At 39.7% G+C, this 17,460-nt stretch overlaps 1 protein-coding gene across 17 annotated transcripts in view; it reads left to right on the top strand.

Annotated features, from left to right (window-relative positions):
• The window catches only part of ATP8B4 (ATPase phospholipid transporting 8B4 (putative)), a 335,711-nt gene that overhangs the window by 273,078 nt on the left and 45,173 nt on the right, over positions 1-17,460 (top strand). For 10 of the 17 annotated variants that reach the window (XR_015134451.1, XM_086320810.1, XM_086320802.1 and 7 more), the window contains 4 exons: positions 442-547; positions 10,718-10,865; positions 13,649-13,832; positions 14,488-14,711. The exons of 2 other annotated variants lie outside the window; for them this stretch is intronic. Coding sequence is in view for 9 of the 15 variants with exons in the window: in XM_086320810.1 (XP_086176936.1) it covers positions 442-547; positions 10,718-10,865; positions 13,649-13,832; positions 14,488-14,711 (662 nt within the window). In the remaining 6 variants the exon portion in view is untranslated. The remainder of the gene's footprint in view (positions 1-441; positions 548-10,717; positions 10,866-13,648; positions 13,833-14,487; positions 14,712-17,460) is intronic. 5 more of the 17 variants (XR_015134453.1, XR_015134452.1, XR_015134454.1 and 2 more) reach the window with 2 other exon arrangements.

The raw sequence follows: 17,460 nt of genomic DNA, 5'->3' as shown, positions 1-17,460 counted from the left end.
TTGCTGTTCAACTGAACATTGGGGAGTTTTCAATTTGTCTATTATATCAGATTGTATAATAGCTTAGTATTTCAGCTCTGCAAAGACAGTATTCAAGACTTCTGGTAAAATTTTATACAAGTAAAATGTATACATTTTACTATATCACAAGATCTTGGGATCTTTTCATGAATACTCCTTTTGGAAATCAAAGAGTTCTTTTAAAAACTAGATGAGAATATTGAGGATTCATAGATTTTTTTTGTGTGTATGTGGATTTAGCAAATTTTTAAATTTCTTCCTTGATCTCTTGTATTTATTTTATTACCAATCATACTCTCTCTGAAGTTAAGGAAGCCTGTAGGCCTTAAGGAAATATGGAAAGGACTCAAAACTCTTAGGAAAAAGATACTTATCTTATTAAGTAATGTTCTAACTGAAGTGGGATTTCTTTTGTATCAGAAACTGCCATTAATATTGGCTATGCCTGCAACATGCTGACTGATGACATGAATGATGTGTTCATCATAGCAGGGAACACAGCTGCGGAGGTCAGAGAAGAACTCAGGTGAGTGTTAAAGGAAAGAGGAAAGGAGGAGAGGGAAGGAGGGGAAAGGAAAATCTGAGAGTTGAGAAAGAGTCTGCCTAATTATTTCCCCAGAACTTTAGAAAGTGCTTTCTTATAGCTAGTTTTGCTTTCTCTAAACTCAGTCCATTTGGGGTCTGACCACATGGCTTAGAGGCAAATGGTTTGCCACTTGCTCTATCTAGTCCTGAAGGGGCTAACACAGCCCATTCAACACAGCTCACGCAACACAACATCGGGGCACCGTGAGCTTCCTTACTGTGTCTCCATTTAACCTTAATACTTGTAGATCAAATCTCCCAACATTTTTACACTGTCTTAGTCACTGTAGAAAATATCTATATCATGCTTATTAGAAGCTATGGCTAAAGACCGCATATGTATTTGGCAGTAAAAGTTGGAAAATCTCATTATTACTGATATAATTTTATCATTATTATTTCTATAAATTTAATGATAGAGTCTATTGGGAAAATTAATAATTTATTTAATAATTGTTAAGTCACTAAGTCCTGTCTGACCCGTTGCAATCCATGGACTATAACATGCCAGGCTTTCCTGTCCTTCACTATCCTGGAGTTTCCTCAAACTCATGTTCATCGAGTTGGTGATGCCATCCAACCATCTCATCCTCTGTCACTGCCTTTCCTCCCGCCCTCAATCTTTCCCAGCATCAGGATCTTTTCCAATAAGTTGACTCTTTGCATCAGGTGGCTCAGGACTGAGCTTCAGCATCAGTCCTTCCATTGAATAATCAGGGTTGATTTCCTTTAGAATTGACTGGTTTGATCTTCTTGCGGTCCAGGGGACTCTCAAGAGTCTTCTTCAGCAACACAATTTGAAAGAGTCTCTTTGGTGCTAAGCCTTCTTTATGGTCCACCTCTCACATCCATACATGACTACTGGAAAAATCATGCTGCTGCTGCTGCTGCTAAGTCGCTTCAGTCGTGTCCGATTCTGTGCGACCCTGTAGACGGCAGCCCACCAGGCTCAGCCATCCCTGGGATTCTCTAGGCAAGAACACCGGAGTGGGTTGCCATTTCCTTCTCCAATGCATGAAAGTGAAAGGTGAAAGTGAAGTCGCTCAGTCGTGTCTGACTCTTAGCGACCCCATGGATTGTAGCCTACCAGGCTCCTCCGTCCATGGGATTTTCCAAGCAAGAGTACTGGAGTGGGGTGCCATTTAGCTTTGACTATATGCATGAAAGTAAAAGAGGAAAGTGAAAAAGTTGGCTTAAAACTCAACATTCAGAAAACTAAGATCATGGCATCTGGTTCCATCACTTCATGGCAAATAGATGGAGAAACAATGGAAACAATGACAGACTTTATTTTCTTTGGCTCCAAAATCACTGCAGATGGTGACTGTAGCCATGAAATTAAAAGATGCTTGCTCCTTGGAAGAAAAGCTATGACCCACCTAGAGAGCATATTAAAAAGCAGAGATGTTACTTTACCAACAAAGGTCCTTCTAGTTAAAGCTCTGGTTTTTCTAATAGTCATGCATGGATGTGAGAGTTGGACTATAAAGAAAGCTGCGTGCCAAAAAATGGATGCTTTTGAATTGTGGTGTTGGAGAAGACTCTTGAGAGTCCCTTGGACTGCAAAGAGATCAAACCAGTCAATCTTAAAGGAAATCAGTCCTGACTATTCATTGGAAGGACTGTTACTGAAACGGAAACTCCAATACTTTGGCCACCTGATGCAGAGAACTGACTTATTGGAAAAGACCCTGATGCTGGGAAAGATTGAAGGCTGGAGGAGAAGGGGATGACAGAGGATGAGATGGTTGGATGGCATCACTGACTCAATGGACATGAATTTGAGCAGGCTCCAGGAGTTGGTGATGGGCAGGGAAGACTGGTGTGCTGCAGTCCATGGGTTCACAAAGAGTTGGACACAACTGAGTGACTGAACTTGAGAAAGTGCCTTGGACACTGTAGTAAGTGGTAGGCATGTATTCTCTCATTTCATTCTCAAAGCAACCCAGTGAAAGACGTTATCATTATCCTTGTTTTGCAGTTAGCAAGTTGAGACACACATAGGGTAAATAATGTGCTCGAAGTTTTACAACTAGTCAGTGGTTCAGGTGGGGCTGAACCTAGGTAGCGTGGCCGCAGAGCCTGTGCACCCATTCACTCGCCACATTTCTCTGAAAACACCATGGGTGTACTCTTACTCTCTTTAAATAATATTAAAAATGCAGTTTTTGAAGCATCTGGTTGCTTCCCTTGAGGTCAGACACCAGATTGGCAACTACAGCAGAATGGATTTCAGGTAGAGACAGCCAGCTTAAGGGGAAAAGTATAGAATCTGTTGACTTGAGCCAAGTTGGAATCTTGTCTTTGTGCTCTGGCTAGCTAAGTGATTTTTGATACACTATTCTCTCAGTGAACTCTGGGAGTTGGTGATGGACAGGGAGGGCTGGCGTGCTGCGATTCATGGGGTCACAAAGAGTCGGACACGACTGAGCGACTGATCTAATTCAACCTCTCTGTTTGTTTTCCTCATTTGTAAAATGGGAAAATATGCAAATACCAACCCTATAAATGATTTTATTTGAGGGATTAATATAAGAGCTTAAAGCTTTATGACCATTCATTGAACATCCTTCTTGCCTTCCCTCCTGTCTTTCCTCCCTTCCTCCTGCCCTCTTTCTTTAGCCGTTGTTCCCAATCTTTCAACCAACAAGGATTAATTTTTAAAAAATAGTTTTCCAACAAACTTTTGAGTCTATTATTAAGATCATATAAATAATAATGATAAAATTGTATCAGTAACAATTAGGTTTTCTAATTTTTATTTGGCAAAGACACATGTAATCTTCAGTTATGGCTTCTAACTAGTGTGGTATAGTGGTTTGCTATACTAGGTTGATACAAAGTAGCTGAAAGTAAAACACAACTTTAAAGAATTAGACAGTCTTTGCATTCTCATCATAGAAAAACTACACTTTTAATTAACCTTAAGATACTGAAAACAATATCCTGACCCCCATTACACATTTTATGAATCCGCTTCCTCTGTTGATTACATTGGATAACAGTATTGCAGCTTGATGGAATAGCATACACAAAGGCATACAGATGAGAAAGACACCATGTTATATTTCAGGAACCAAGTGTCAAGTCGTAGTTAGAGTGTAATACAGAGTTATGGGTGGGGACAATTTCTCAGAGATAAAAGTGGTGATTGAGTGATAAGCAAAAGTGAATATACTTTATCTTGAAGGTATTGGATGGATATGGAGACTTCTAAGCAGAAAAGAGACAAATCCAGTTTTACACTTTAGAAATAACACTCGTGTGACCAGGTAGATGAAGTATGTTTGAGGAAAAAAATGAATGGTATGGAGAGATGCCTTAGGAAGCTGTTGGAATACTCAAGTTTGGGAATGTTGAGGGTTAAACAAAGGCAGTGAGGTTGTAATAATGGGGAAGGAAAGAGTGGAATGAAATTGACAGCTGTTTTGGAGGTGTAATGGATAGGACTCAGAATTTGATTTGATGTGAAGGAAGAAGGAGGCTCTGTCATTTCTAGCTTGTCTGACTTCACAGCCTGCAATATACTGAGCTGGGCAAGAACAGAAACTCATAAAATTTTCTAAAACTAGACTTGAACCCCTTTTCTGCCTGATGACAGAACAATTAAAGTAGGCACTGTGAGTAAATTTAGTTCAAGGCTAGGCCATGCTATTGCCTTACTGTCACGGAGGCTCAGCATCTACCCCGCTGGCATCTGGCACTTCCCACTTCCTTTCCCTGTGGGCTGACTTCCACATCCTCCTGGGGAAACATGGGTGTTCAGGGGTTCTTCCTCACTTCTCTGTGTCTGAGAAGTGCTCTCACATGGTGCCTCTGTTCCTGAAATCCCTTTCTTCTGCTCCCCTTCATGTCACCATGCTTCAGTGACTACTGTTGCACACTCAGATTCCCAAAAGCGACCCACTCCCGGTCCCGAGTGGGAGCAGCACCTAGGCTTCTTTAGTGATTGATTCGTGAGCATCTAATCTCCTCTTCAGTCGCTCTCCTTTAGGCTAGATAGGAAACAGAGAAAAGGAGTCTTTTTTTTTTTTTTTTTCCAGTCTATCGCTTAGGGCAACATTTTATGCTCTGGTTCCTTTAAGGATTAATTTTTTGACACTTACAGAAAGTCTTCTCTTCCCTTTCAAAAAGCCCAATTACTAGAATTCCAGATTGCTGGAATTCAGGATGGCAATTCTGCTTTGAGTTTCAAGAGTCTATTTTCATACTCAGAAAACAAGATATTGATTCTTGTTTTCTCTGTGTTTGGCTCTGTCACATCCTCCTGAGGCAAGGTATGTTTCTGAGTAAACAGGGTCGTCTGTGGTAGCAGTGGTGATTGCAGAAGGGGTGGGGAACCGAAATTAATACCTCAAGATTTTATCCAGGTGCATGTGGTTGACTAAGTGGGTGACATAACTGTAGTAATGTGGAAGGAATGTGAAGAAATATGAATTCTTATATACTGTCAGGAGAGTAAGTTGGTAGAAACTTTCTAGAGGGTGAACTAGCAATATATTTCAAAATTATATATGTATACAGTTTTGACCCAGTCGTTTTTACCTGTAGGAATTGCCCTTAAGAAAATAAATGGACAAGTGTATGTATGTTTGAGTATGCATGCATGTGTGTTTTTATGTACATAGATATTGTGGCATCAATTATTATAATAGAAAATTGGAAATTGTTCAAACACCCAGCCACCGGGATTTTGTTAATTTGTATGATATATAGATGCAATGAGATACCATATAGTCTTAAAAGTAATTATGTGTTTTTTGACATTGGAAGATGTCCATGATAAGTGAGATTGTGAAATATCATGCATAACATGATCCATTTTTCTAAAAAGGCATATATGTGTATATAGGTATGTATGTATGTGTGTAAAACACTATATGCATCTATCTCCATACCTATCCTCCTAGCTCCTCATGTGGTTCTCTCTGGATGACAGAATTATGGGTCATGTTTGCTTTCTTATTTCTGGCACTTCATTACAATGAAGTTGTAATAGTGTTCATACAGCAAGCCAAAAGATTATCTGCGAAGAACAATATATTCAAAGGAGAAAAATATTTTCCATCTAGCCTAAGTATTTCAGGACTCTTGAGGCCACTTTTCTTAACTTGCTGGAAAATAATGTTGATTTCAACCAAGATTTGGAGATTACCCCATTCTTAGAGTCTAAGACAGAGAGGCAGTACATAGTAGAAAATTCTGTATGAGAAGAATCAATATATTTATAGTATGCATTTTCTTATATTAGGGGGGAAAAGAACATCCAAGAAAAGTTATTACTGGAGGTGCTCTCTACAATCCTATTCTTGACTTCTTACATCTAACCCAGGGTTTTAGGGATGAAATATTGAAATTATAAATTTACACCACTCAGTTTTCTTGTGTTACATGTTTCAGTTCAGTGGGAGTTCATGCAAAAATATTTTAAAAAGTGTATCAGGATCTACGTCAGAGGTTCTCAACCTCCAGGCCATGAACTGGTATCTCCTGTCAGATCAGTGGCAGCATTAGACTAGAAGTAAAGTAAAGTGCACAATAAATGCAACTCACTTGAATCATCCTGAAACCGTCCCTCCCCCCATTCCCAGTCTGTGGAAAAATTATCTTCCATGAAATCAGTCCCTGGTACCAGAAAGCTTGGGGACCGCTGATCTAAGTGATGGCAGCTCTTGAGGGAAAATGACCTACAATGCTCGTATTTAAACCCATCAAGTGTGTTTCAATTACATCATAAACAGTGATGTATTTTCATGCATATCATGAAGATGCTTGCTTCAAATTTAATGTCACATAAAATTTTCAAATTTAATGTCATGAAAATGTTTAAGCACATTGAGTCCTGGGTTAAGTTTGCTGCCATAGCTGCTTTAGTATTAAGGGCCTGTCCAGAAATCTACAATTAAACCCTGTTAAGGTCCATCTAGTCAAGGCTGTGGTTTTTCCAGTAGTCATGTATGGATGCGAGAGTTGGACTGTGAAGAAAGCTGAGCACCGAAGAATTGATGCTTTTGAACTGTGGTGTTGGAGAAGACTCTTGATAGTCCCTTGGACTGCAAGGAGATCCATTCTGAAGGAGATCAGTCCTGGAATTTCTTTGGAAGGAATGATGCTAAAGGAGATCCATTCTGAAGGAGATCAGTCCTGGGATTTCTTTGGAAGGAATGATGCTAAAGCTGAAACTCCAGTACTTTGGTCACCTCATGCGAAGAGTTGACTCATTGGAAAAGACTCTGATGCTGGGAGGGATTGGGGGCAGGAGGAGAAGGGGACGACAGAGGATGAGATGGCTGGATGGCATCACTGACTCAATGGACGTGAGTTGAGTGAACTCTGGGAGTTGGTGATGGACAGAGAGGTCTGGTGTGCTGCAATTCATGGGGTCGCAGAGTCGGACACGACTGAGCGACTGAACTGAACTGAACTGAAGGTTTCTTTGAAGATTTTGCTAAGTCACTTCAGTCATGTCCGACTCTGTGCGACCCCATAGACAGCAGCCCACCAGGCTCCCCCGTCCCTGGGATTCTCCAGGCAAGAACACTGGAGTGGGTTGCCATTTCCTTCTGCAGTGATTACATTTCACTGATAACATATGTCTTCTGCCCAAAGAAAAGCAGACTGAGGATTTAAGTTTGCTTGGGACTACAAGCAAACCAAATCCATGTTTCATTTTTGTTGCACTGATCACATATTTTATTAGAAAAATTAACTGAACCATGAAGAGACTCTCTTGCTTCTGAGTAGTATTCCAGTGATATACCTAGGAACTGATGTTTCCTCTTTAATCAACAACATGCGTATTGCATTTTTTTATATACCTATTTGGTGGATAGTTATTGTTTGAATGAGGAGGGGTCATAAAAGCAAATGGCTCCAGGGTCAGAAAGGTAATGTTGGTTGTGTGATCTTGGCTGTACAAGGCATTAGTGGCTGGGGGTTTGGTGAAAGTGAACATCATGTTGTCCATAAATTCATACAGATTCTTTTTAAACATTATGCAGGCCAAACAAAATGCCCCTTGTTCCTAATTCCCACCCTGCCAAAGTGTTTCAGTATATTTCGTTTCTATCGTAAATTGTAAAATTTTAGAGCACTTAATACTGGAGACCTGCTAGTACAGCCTGGTAGAGCTGCCCAGGTGTCCGTAATGGTATCAACCAGTGTGCTTGACTGGTACCATTCACCTAGATTTTATTTTATTTTATTTTTTAATTTTTTTTTCACCTAGATTTTAATAAAGATACTGGTTTAGGGGTTGAGTATCTTACAGGTTAAACAGTTAATAAGGGATGAAACTGGGGCTTGATGTCAGAATTTCATGTACTTTCTCCTTGGAGGGCAAGATAATGTCCCTTAGCTGCTGCTCTAGCACTGTGTCTTTGTCCCAGCCTAGAGGCAGCCTGTGGCTAACCATGTGTAAGCTTTTTGATGCGGCAGACAGAGGAGTAGAAATTTGAAGACCTGGGTTCTCCCATGGGTCTGTGACTGGCTAATCAAGTGGCTAGAGGTCAGCTAACTCAGCTGTGGGCATATGACATGTCAGAGGCAGACCTTGGGCCTGAAGCCAGATCTCCAGGTTTCAAGTCCAGTGCTCATGTCAAAGTCAAAATTGTATTCTTCTAAACACAATATCATAGTTTCAATCCATTTTCTAAGAGGTCCTTTTAATGTTTGAATACAGAGTGCCTTAAGAAGCCTGACAAAACGATTCTTTTTCCTGCTCTCTCTTTACTTTATGGATTGCATGTACGCCAACATGGGCCTAGCTGTGCTTTGCTCTGTGTGTGGTGAGGTTTCAGTGGTTGGTGTGGGGCTCTGAATGCCAACCAAGGTCGTTCTCAGACATTAACGCATTTCTGTATGCCAGCATTGTAACAGACTGCCCTTCATTACAGAGCTTGGAAAAAACAGGCGCTCTTTTTGTTTTAGCATTTGTAACTTGCATTCTGTGGTAAAGCATTGTGTGTTCATTGTATAGTTCATATTCCTTGGAGGGAGTTATGTGTCTCTTTTCCCCTCCTAATAAATTGCTTTGTGAGAACTAGCTGGTGTTTGAAGAGCTAAGTTCTAGGAAGAAAAAGAAATGACAGCTATAGAGCATGGGTAAACAGAGGCTCTGCAGAGGGAGTGCAGTGGGAATTTAAGCAGGGCCAGAAACACTGTCTGTCCCTTTTCTGCCTGGAAAAGGGATCATGTGAGATGTTAGGAAGACAGTTTAGGGGAAAAAAAATCCTAAGTAAATAGAATTTCAGCCAATACTTTCATGAACTTCACCCTTCTTTGGAATGTTTTCATTCTCTGGGGGGAAAACAAGAGTTTGAGTCATTAATACAGCAAGTGAGAACTTTACTAAAGTTTTTTACTAAAAAGGATACCTCAGGAGATGTTGGCCCTTTGGTGCTTTCTGAGGACCTAATTCATGAGCTCTGCAAACCTGTCAGAGAAATATTTTCGTTTCAGAGGAACTTGTCTCTCTTGCTTTCTTCATTACCTGGGACTGTAAATTTTCATGATGGTGAGGAGGATTCCCTTACATACTTATCTGATGCAAAAGTCCTGTATCTCCCACTTAAAGCAATGATTTTTCATGTCTACTCCTCCCTCCCTCTCCCCACCCTAACTCCCTAAATTTCACACATAGCGCTCTGATTTTATGAATCTTTTTCATTCATTCTGCAAACTGATTGCTAAACATAGCATGTCACCCCTGGAGCCAAGGGCATGTAACCTCAGGGTTCCTTGGGTTCCTAAATGCAGGCTGTGATTTTGGTCTTGAACAGCAGAAGGAGATGTTGAGCTAGAAGGTATGTGTGTATGTGTGTGTGTGTGTTTCAGTTTAACTTGTAAACAATTAGTGGTACATTTTCAAATAATTAGAAAGCTGAGGGCTAAAATGGTTGTTTTTATAATGTGAACATTCTCTTCCTTCAGAGGAGCCACAGCAAAAAACAAAAACAAACAAAAAGACACAACCATTTAAGTAAAAATTTTTTTTTTAAACATAGGATGAGCCTTTGGGGGATCGTTTCATTTCGCTCTAAGACAAAATCCCCATTTTCTGGCCCCTCTCTCCCCATTCAGTCCTGGGTGCTCATTTTGCACACTCATGCTGTGGCCCCAAGTGTTGGTGTCGGGCTTTGCCACTCATCTTTGGGGGCACCTACTGTGCGGTTCCCTGGTTGTGACTGAAATTTCTAGCAGTCATGTCAGCTCACCCTATGTTACTTCAAAGCCTGTTATCCAAGGGATTCGGAGAGGAAATTTTCCTCCCTTTAAAGGCACTGTCTTTCCATTTTGAAGAGAAGAATAAAATTCCACTTCTAAGGAAGAGTATTAAGTCACGATACAGTCCTCCTCTTAAACAGCAGCGATGGATGTGGGCAGGATTATTGTAGTGCTGATGAGATCTAGGGCACTGGAGGGAGTTTCCATTTGGAACTGCCCTCTACACTTTGGTGTCTGTAGCTCCTTTCTCAGAAGACTTACTCTATTGTTGGAGCTAATGAGTACAATTTTCACTTAAAATATCCCATTGTGTTATAATGACTATGCCAATTCAGTAAATGCCATTATTTGTTTTTATTGTCAAATTTCTAAAAGATGTGTTTCTCAGAAGGCTGCCTTTTTAAGTGGGATTGTATTACGTTGTTCTACAAGTTGATTAATTTATGTACAGAATTTCCCAGAATTCCTAGAAGATTTCATCAGTTGTCTTCAGTCTTTCCCTTTCCATTATTTAACAATATCATGTGCCAGATCAGTCGTTCTTAAGTCCATGAAGCTCAGGTAACCTTATATATCAGATTTATCAAGAGCCCCTGGTTCCAACCCAGCCCACGATGATGATTTAGCTTTAAGGTAATTTAAAACGTTCAAGATGATTCTGTTTCCTTGTGTTTACCCTCCTACTTCCTGGAATTTGCACATTTGCTATGGTATCCCCCATCACAACAAATCATCCCGCTAGCTCACTGAAACTGAATCTCATGCAAGAAACAGTCTGTCTGAATAGTGACGAAATGAATTTACCTCTAGGCTAGCCTCTCCTTAGAGTGGATAGGTATGCTCTGTATACATTGTTATGATTTGCCTTCCTCCGTTCTCCTTTAAGGAAAGCAAAGGAAAATTTGTTTGGACAAAACAGAATTTTTTCCAGTGGACATGTAGTTTTTGAAAAAAAGCAGTCGCTGGAGCTGGACTCAGTTGTAGAAGAAACCGTAACAGGGGATTATGCCTTAATCATAAATGGCCACAGTTTGGTGAGTTCGCTTAAGGCTTTTGTTATTTCTTTTTCTCCACCCCAATAATGAGTTCTTTTCTGCTGTCATAACGAAATCTTCTTTTGTGTATTCAAAACAAATGACACTGCTAGAAACAGGGCATACACAATGATTTCCTGTTTGCAAAGGAAAGGGAAGCTTGTAATATATATTTCATACATTATTGCTTGAACCATCACAGTAAAGGGGAGGATCTGAAGAAATGCCGAATTCAGAGAATATCAATCTTGTCTTAATGACTGTAGACTGTTCAGCAGTATTGTTTAAATGCTCTTCTCAGGGAGAGTATCACAGTCCTGTTGTTCAATTAAAATAATGCAACTGGATGGATGTATTGCAATTATTGCTCTTCCTAACGGTTGTGATTTGCAGAGCACAACCTGACCTTCATATAATTACCACACCAAATTACTGCCATTAAGATACCTCTAGTGGTTTTTCTAAATAGCAGCATTTTAGAGCAATGCCAAACAATTTGCTTTGATTAGGAAATCTGGTTCTTGTCGTAATAGAATAAACTTCCATTGTGCTTTTAATGTAGTTCAGGTTCCAAATCTTGAACAAATATCAAAATGCTCTTCTGAGTTTCTAACTTAGAAAACAAAAGCTCTGATTGTACTTTAGTGAAATGATCATTTATATGCACAAAGAGCTAATCTCACATCTTTTTCCAGCTTTGATGATTATTTTTCACTTTCAGAGATTGGAAAACAAACGGATCTCCTCGTAGACTATTTCTTAGAGGACAGAAGAAGTTGGACAGGAGTATATTGTGTTTCCCCCCTTGTAATCAGCTGTCTGTTAGCTCTTAGTGTTTAGAGCATTGTCCAGCTGGGTTCCAGACGTACCGATGTGTTGTCTTCTACACCATGGAAAGTTACAGAGCTCAGCTGCAGGCCAAGCTTAGTTGAAAGTTTGTCCAGATGACACGAACTTCTCTCTTGCACAAATGAGCAGCAACTGAGAATTCTAAGCCTGTCAGCTGGGACTTGGAGCTGGTGGCCTTCGTTGAATTCCCCAGGGACCACGATTGGGAAAGATTCCCTAAAGACTTGTGCTCTGACTTTCTCTCAGGTTCAGAGAGGTCAGTGTGAGGTCAGTTAGGGCACTCAGGTGTTAACACCCATGATTTTCTCTCTCTGTCTCCAAATATGTTGAAAGAAAGATCTAAGATTGAAGTTGAAGTTGCTCTTCAAGAATTCCCTCAGCTTCAAAGCCTGAGCTTTAGAAACCATGAAATATCATTATTCATTTAAGAAGAATTGGCTGTGTTTCTCCTACTATGGTCAGTTTAAAAAATATCGTGATTTCACTTTGCTCAGATCTTGCTGCTTTGCAGAGTGTAACTGGATCTTTTTTCTCACAGTCTGTATCTGTTTTTGTTGTTGATAATAAAGAAAAAAGAGAGAGATGGGAACCATTCTGAGCAAGACAGCCAGTTACCAGCTTTCTGTTTCAGAGAGTGTAAATTATATTTGAGAATGCTAATTCACAATTTCCCCTAAAAATTCTAGGCCTTGACATGAGAATTTTCTACATTACAGTTATGTTTTTATACTCATTCACCCATCTTTGCTTTCATCCCATTAACATTTATTAAGCATGCCCAGGTCATAGTGCTAGAGCCTGAAGATGGATAAGGATATGAAGAGAACAGTGTCTGTTTTAGAGATTGTCATCTGGTGGGAGAGCTAATCTCACAGTATTGTGACAAATACTATACAGAAGCATGGACATGGTGCTTTGAGAGCATAGAGGCAAAGCAGCCCATTTAGTTCCTCATGGGAAATTTAGGGAAGAATTCCTAGAGAAAGCGATATTTTCAGGTAGAGGAAACAGCAAGTGCAAAAGCACAGAGGCAGGAAATAACCTGTTAACTTGTAGAAACAAGCAATTTGGCATGACAGGAGTAAAGACTAAACTTAAAGGTGGTGGTAGAAGACAGACCTCAAAAGGAATGTAGGGACCAGAATGTGATGGGCTATGAACATCTTGCTAGAGATTCATTCAAAGATAATGCCGACTCAAAGGTTAGATGGGTTCCTGTTCTCTCTTAATGCATTTACTAAATAATGTAGAGTGAGATATTTTCTAGAAAAAAAAATTATAGTTAATTGCAAAGGACTATGTTCTCTTTTTCAGTCCTTTCTTGGTGTGTCTAAAGGCTCTGATGTATTTGGGGAGGAGCAAGGGTGGAACTGGTTGATGCACCCTGTCTGAGATACAGGTTGCATGCCACCCTTTGCACAGGACTTTCCTGATTTTAGTCACTGTGCTCTCAAGGACTGATCTCTGGATCATTTGCTCCTCATCTGCCCTCACATCAACAACCACAACAATAAACACTAAATTACAAAACAACAATGCAAAGGAAACAAAAATGTCACCATGCAGAACAAACAAATCGTCACTTTGTAGTTCATTCTAAGCTTGGTGAAGGGGTAGGTGGGCCGTCCGTCACTTTCTCTTATTTTAGTGGATTCTGGCACTTCCCTGGCATTGAACTGTACCTTGCCAGCACAGCATGATAATGCACCAGAGAGGACACGCAGGGCGCTGTGTTTTTGATTTTTATGGTAAAATTCCCTGGCACATAGTAGGCATTCAGTACTCTCTTCTTTTGTTGTTTGTGTGACCCTGAGTCAACAATGACTTATTGAAGTGAATTAAACTGTTTAGAAATCAGTTGAAAAATAAGAAATCTGCTTCCCAAATGACATCTCTCTTGTTCTATTGTGGATTTTTTTTTTTAAATAACCTAGGCCCATGCCCTAGAAAGTGATGTCAAGAATGATCTTCTGGAACTTGCCTGCATGTGTAAGACTGTGATTTGCTGCCGAGTCACCCCTCTCCAGAAAGCCCAAGTAGTAGAGCTTGTGAAGAAGTACAGAAATGCTGTCACTTTGGCCATTGGCGATGGAGCCAATGATGTCAGCATGATCAAAAGTAAGGAGACATTTGCTTAATGGGGCACACTACAGACGTGGAAGCCCAGTTCAGCATTTGGCAATATATAATGGAAATTGCATTGAAATTTAATTTTCCCAGTGGTTCTAAAATGAATATTTTCAGGTACAATGCATCCACCATTCATTAAAAAAACAAAACAAAACAACCCTTTGTCTTTAATTAAATCATTTGTGTATCTATCACTATTTGGAGAAGTAAGTAGCTGTGGTGTAGAGGAATGAACACGAGACACATAGTCCCAAATGTTATGTTTTGCCACAAATTGTAAATCTTTGTTCAAGTTACTGAACTTTCTGAGCAATTTTCTCTTGTAAAACTAGGATAAATACCTAACTATCAAGAGTGTTTCGTGAGATAATGTGTGGGAAAAATGATAAATGCTATAGCTGTAAGATTTCCATGAATAAATAATAGTATTACAAGAAGATTGATAGGGGAATTCCCTGGTGGTCCAGTGGTTAGAACTTGGTGCTTCCACTGCTGAAGCCCAGGTTCAGTCCTTGGTCGGGGAATTAAGATACCCCAAGCCGTGCCATATGGCTATAAAGAAAGAAAGAAAAAGAAAAGGAGTGATAGTTTCCCCAAAGAGGTGTCTTTGTCTGGGAAGTGAAAGTGTCCTTCTTCTTTGTAGGTGCTCACATTGGCGTCGGCATCAGTGGCCAGGAAGGACTGCAGGCAGTCCTAGCCAGCGACTACTCATTTGCACAGTTCAGATACCTCCAAAGGCTTCTCCTTGTTCATGGAAGGTGGTCCTACGTCCGAATGTGCAAATTCTTATGCTATTTCTTCTATAAGAATTTTGCCTTCACACTCGTGCATTTCTGGTTTGGTTTCTTCTGTGGTTTCTCAGCCCAGGTTAGCAAAAAAAAAAAAAAAAATTTTTTTTTTCTTTTATAAGATCCCCTGGATTGTCGATGACTGTTCTTCATGGTTCTTTATAATATATAGAGATCGTTTTCATATGTCTAATACAAATGACAGTGTGACAATTATGTAATTCATAGTTGACCTGAGCTTTCAACCTAAAAAAATAATTTAGCTAGATTTTTATCTTTTGCTTATTTACATAATAACTAATGAGTACAACCTTTCTGTGCATTTTTATATTTTTATTGAAATGTTGTATGATGACAGGTAAGCTTGCTGTAGTTTTAATTGAGGATTTGAGAAACAATAATAAGAAATGTTGAAACATATCTATTAGGAAGATGGTCACTCACCCAACACACTAACTGTAAACATTTCAAATTAGGGGAAGGAATTGAAACTCCAACCTCAAGGCTGTTTTGATAGCAATTCATTAGCTAAAAGTGATCTATAGGTTATGTTGGTGGCAAGGAAGAAATATTAGCAAATTTGTAAATTAGGATTCTATTTTTATATTTATTTATAGCCATCTTAAAGGTTACTTAAGCCCATATCTTGGATATCAGGAAAGTTTTGATCCTGAGAATCAACTGTAAAACGTAAGACTTACAGCATTTAAATATATGTGTGTATAAAAAATGGCATCACTATTTTAGACAACAACAAAAGAAAAAGATTGTTCTTGAGAATGAAATGGTAACAGTAACTATTATTGGAGATTTCTTCTTCTTTCCTGTTGGTTTTAGTTACTGGTTTCAATGGTATACATGGAGCTATTTTTTCAATTATTTTATTTCAGAAAAATTGAGTATGAATTAAATTTTGGCATTTATGTTAAATGTTGGAGAAGGCAATGGCAACCCACTCCAGTACTCTTGCCTGGAAAATCCCATGGATGGAGGAGCCTGGTAGGCTGCAGTCCATGGTGTAGCTAAGAGTCAGGCACGACTGAGCGACTTCACTTTCACTTTTCACTTTTATCTATTGGAGGAGGAAATGGCAACCCACTCCAGTATTCTTGCCTGGAGAATCCCAGGGACAGAGCAACCTAGTGGGCTGCCGTCTATGGGGTGGAACAGAGTCAGACACAACTGAAGTGACTTAGCAGCAGTAGCAGCATGTTAAATGTGCTGAGGGAAATTAGTGAATCCTTGTGGTAAAGAAAATAGGTATTGTACATTTTTCTCTTTCTCTGAGAAGTTGAAATTTCTTAAGTAAGGCACACCTGTACTCGAATTTTCTCTTTTAATAATAACATTCTCCAAAACGAAAAGCAGACTCTGATATTTTTGTTGATATTTTTGGTAATCTCTAGACAGTTCAAATAAAACAAAGTCTTGATTTTTCAGTTCAATTCAGTTGCTCAGTCATGTCTGACTCTTTGTGACCCCATGGACTGCAGCACTCCAGGCTTCTCTGTCCTTCACCAACTCCCGGAGCTTGCTCAAACTCATGTCCATTGAGTCGGTGATGCCATCCAACCATCTCATTCTCTGTCATCCCCTTCTCCTCCTGCCTTCAATCTTTCCCACCACCAGGGTCTTTTCCAGTGAGTCAGTTCTCTGCATCAGGTGGCCAAAGTATTGGAGTTTCAGTTTCAGTAACAGTCCTTCCAATGAATAGTCAGGACTGATTTCCTTTAAGATTGACTGGTTTGATCTCTTTGCAGTCCAAGGGACTCTCAAGAGTCTTCTCTAACACCACAATTCAAAAGCATCCATTTTCTGGCACTCAGCTTTCTTTATAGTCCAACTCTCATATCCATGCATGACTATTAGAAAAACCAGAGCTTTAACTAGAAGGACCTTTGTTGGTAAAGTAACATCTCTGCTTTTTAATATGCTCTCTAGGTTGGTCATAGCTTTTCTTTAAAGGAGCAAGTGTCTTTTAATTTCATGGCTGCAATCACCATCTGCAGTGATTTTGGAGTCCCCCAAAATAGTCTGTCACTGTTTTCCCATCTATTTGCCATAAAGTGATGGAACCAGATGCCATGATCTTCGTTTTCTGAATGCTGAGATTTAAGCCAACTTTTTCACTCTCCTCTTTCACTTTTAACAAGAGGCTCTGTAGTTTCTCTTCACTTCCTGCTATAAGGGTGGTGTCATCTGCATATCTCAGTTTATTGATATTTCTCCTGTCAATCTTGATTCCAGCTTGTGGTTCATCCAGCCCGGCATTTCGCATGATGTACTCTCCATATAAGTTAAATAAGCAGGGTGACAATATACAGCCTTGACGTACTCCTTTCCCAATTTGGAACCAGTCTGTTGTTCTATGTCCAGTTCTAACTATTACTTCTTGACCTGCATACAGATTTCTCAAGAGGCATGTCAGGTGGTCTAGTATTCCCATCTCTTGAAGAACTTTCCATAGTTTGTCGTGGTCCACACAGTCAAAGGCTTTGGTATAGTCAATAAAGCAGAGGTAGATGTTTTTTTCTGGAACTCTCTTGCTTTTTCGATGATCCAAGGGGTATTGGTAATTTGATCTCTGGTTCCTCTGCCTTTTCTAAAACCAGCTTGAACATGTGGAAGTTCATGGTTCATGTACTATTGAAGCGTGGCTTGGAGAATTTTGAGCATTCCTTTACTAGCATGTGAGATGAGTGCAGTTGCATGGTAGTTTGAGCATTCTTTGGCATTGCCTTTCTTTGGGATTGGAATGAAAACTGACCTTTTCCAGTCCTGTGGCTGCTGCTTAGTTTTCCAAATTTGCTGACATATTGAGTGCAGCA

The sequence above is a fragment of the Bos grunniens genome, chromosome 10 (assembly GCF_055505025.1).
Source record: "Bos grunniens cultivar Pamir isolate PY7600 chromosome 10, Bosgru_T2T1.0, whole genome shotgun sequence".
Lineage (NCBI taxonomy): Eukaryota > Metazoa > Chordata > Mammalia > Artiodactyla > Bovidae > Bos > Bos grunniens.
This window is presented reverse-complemented; position numbering and strand designations above follow the sequence as displayed.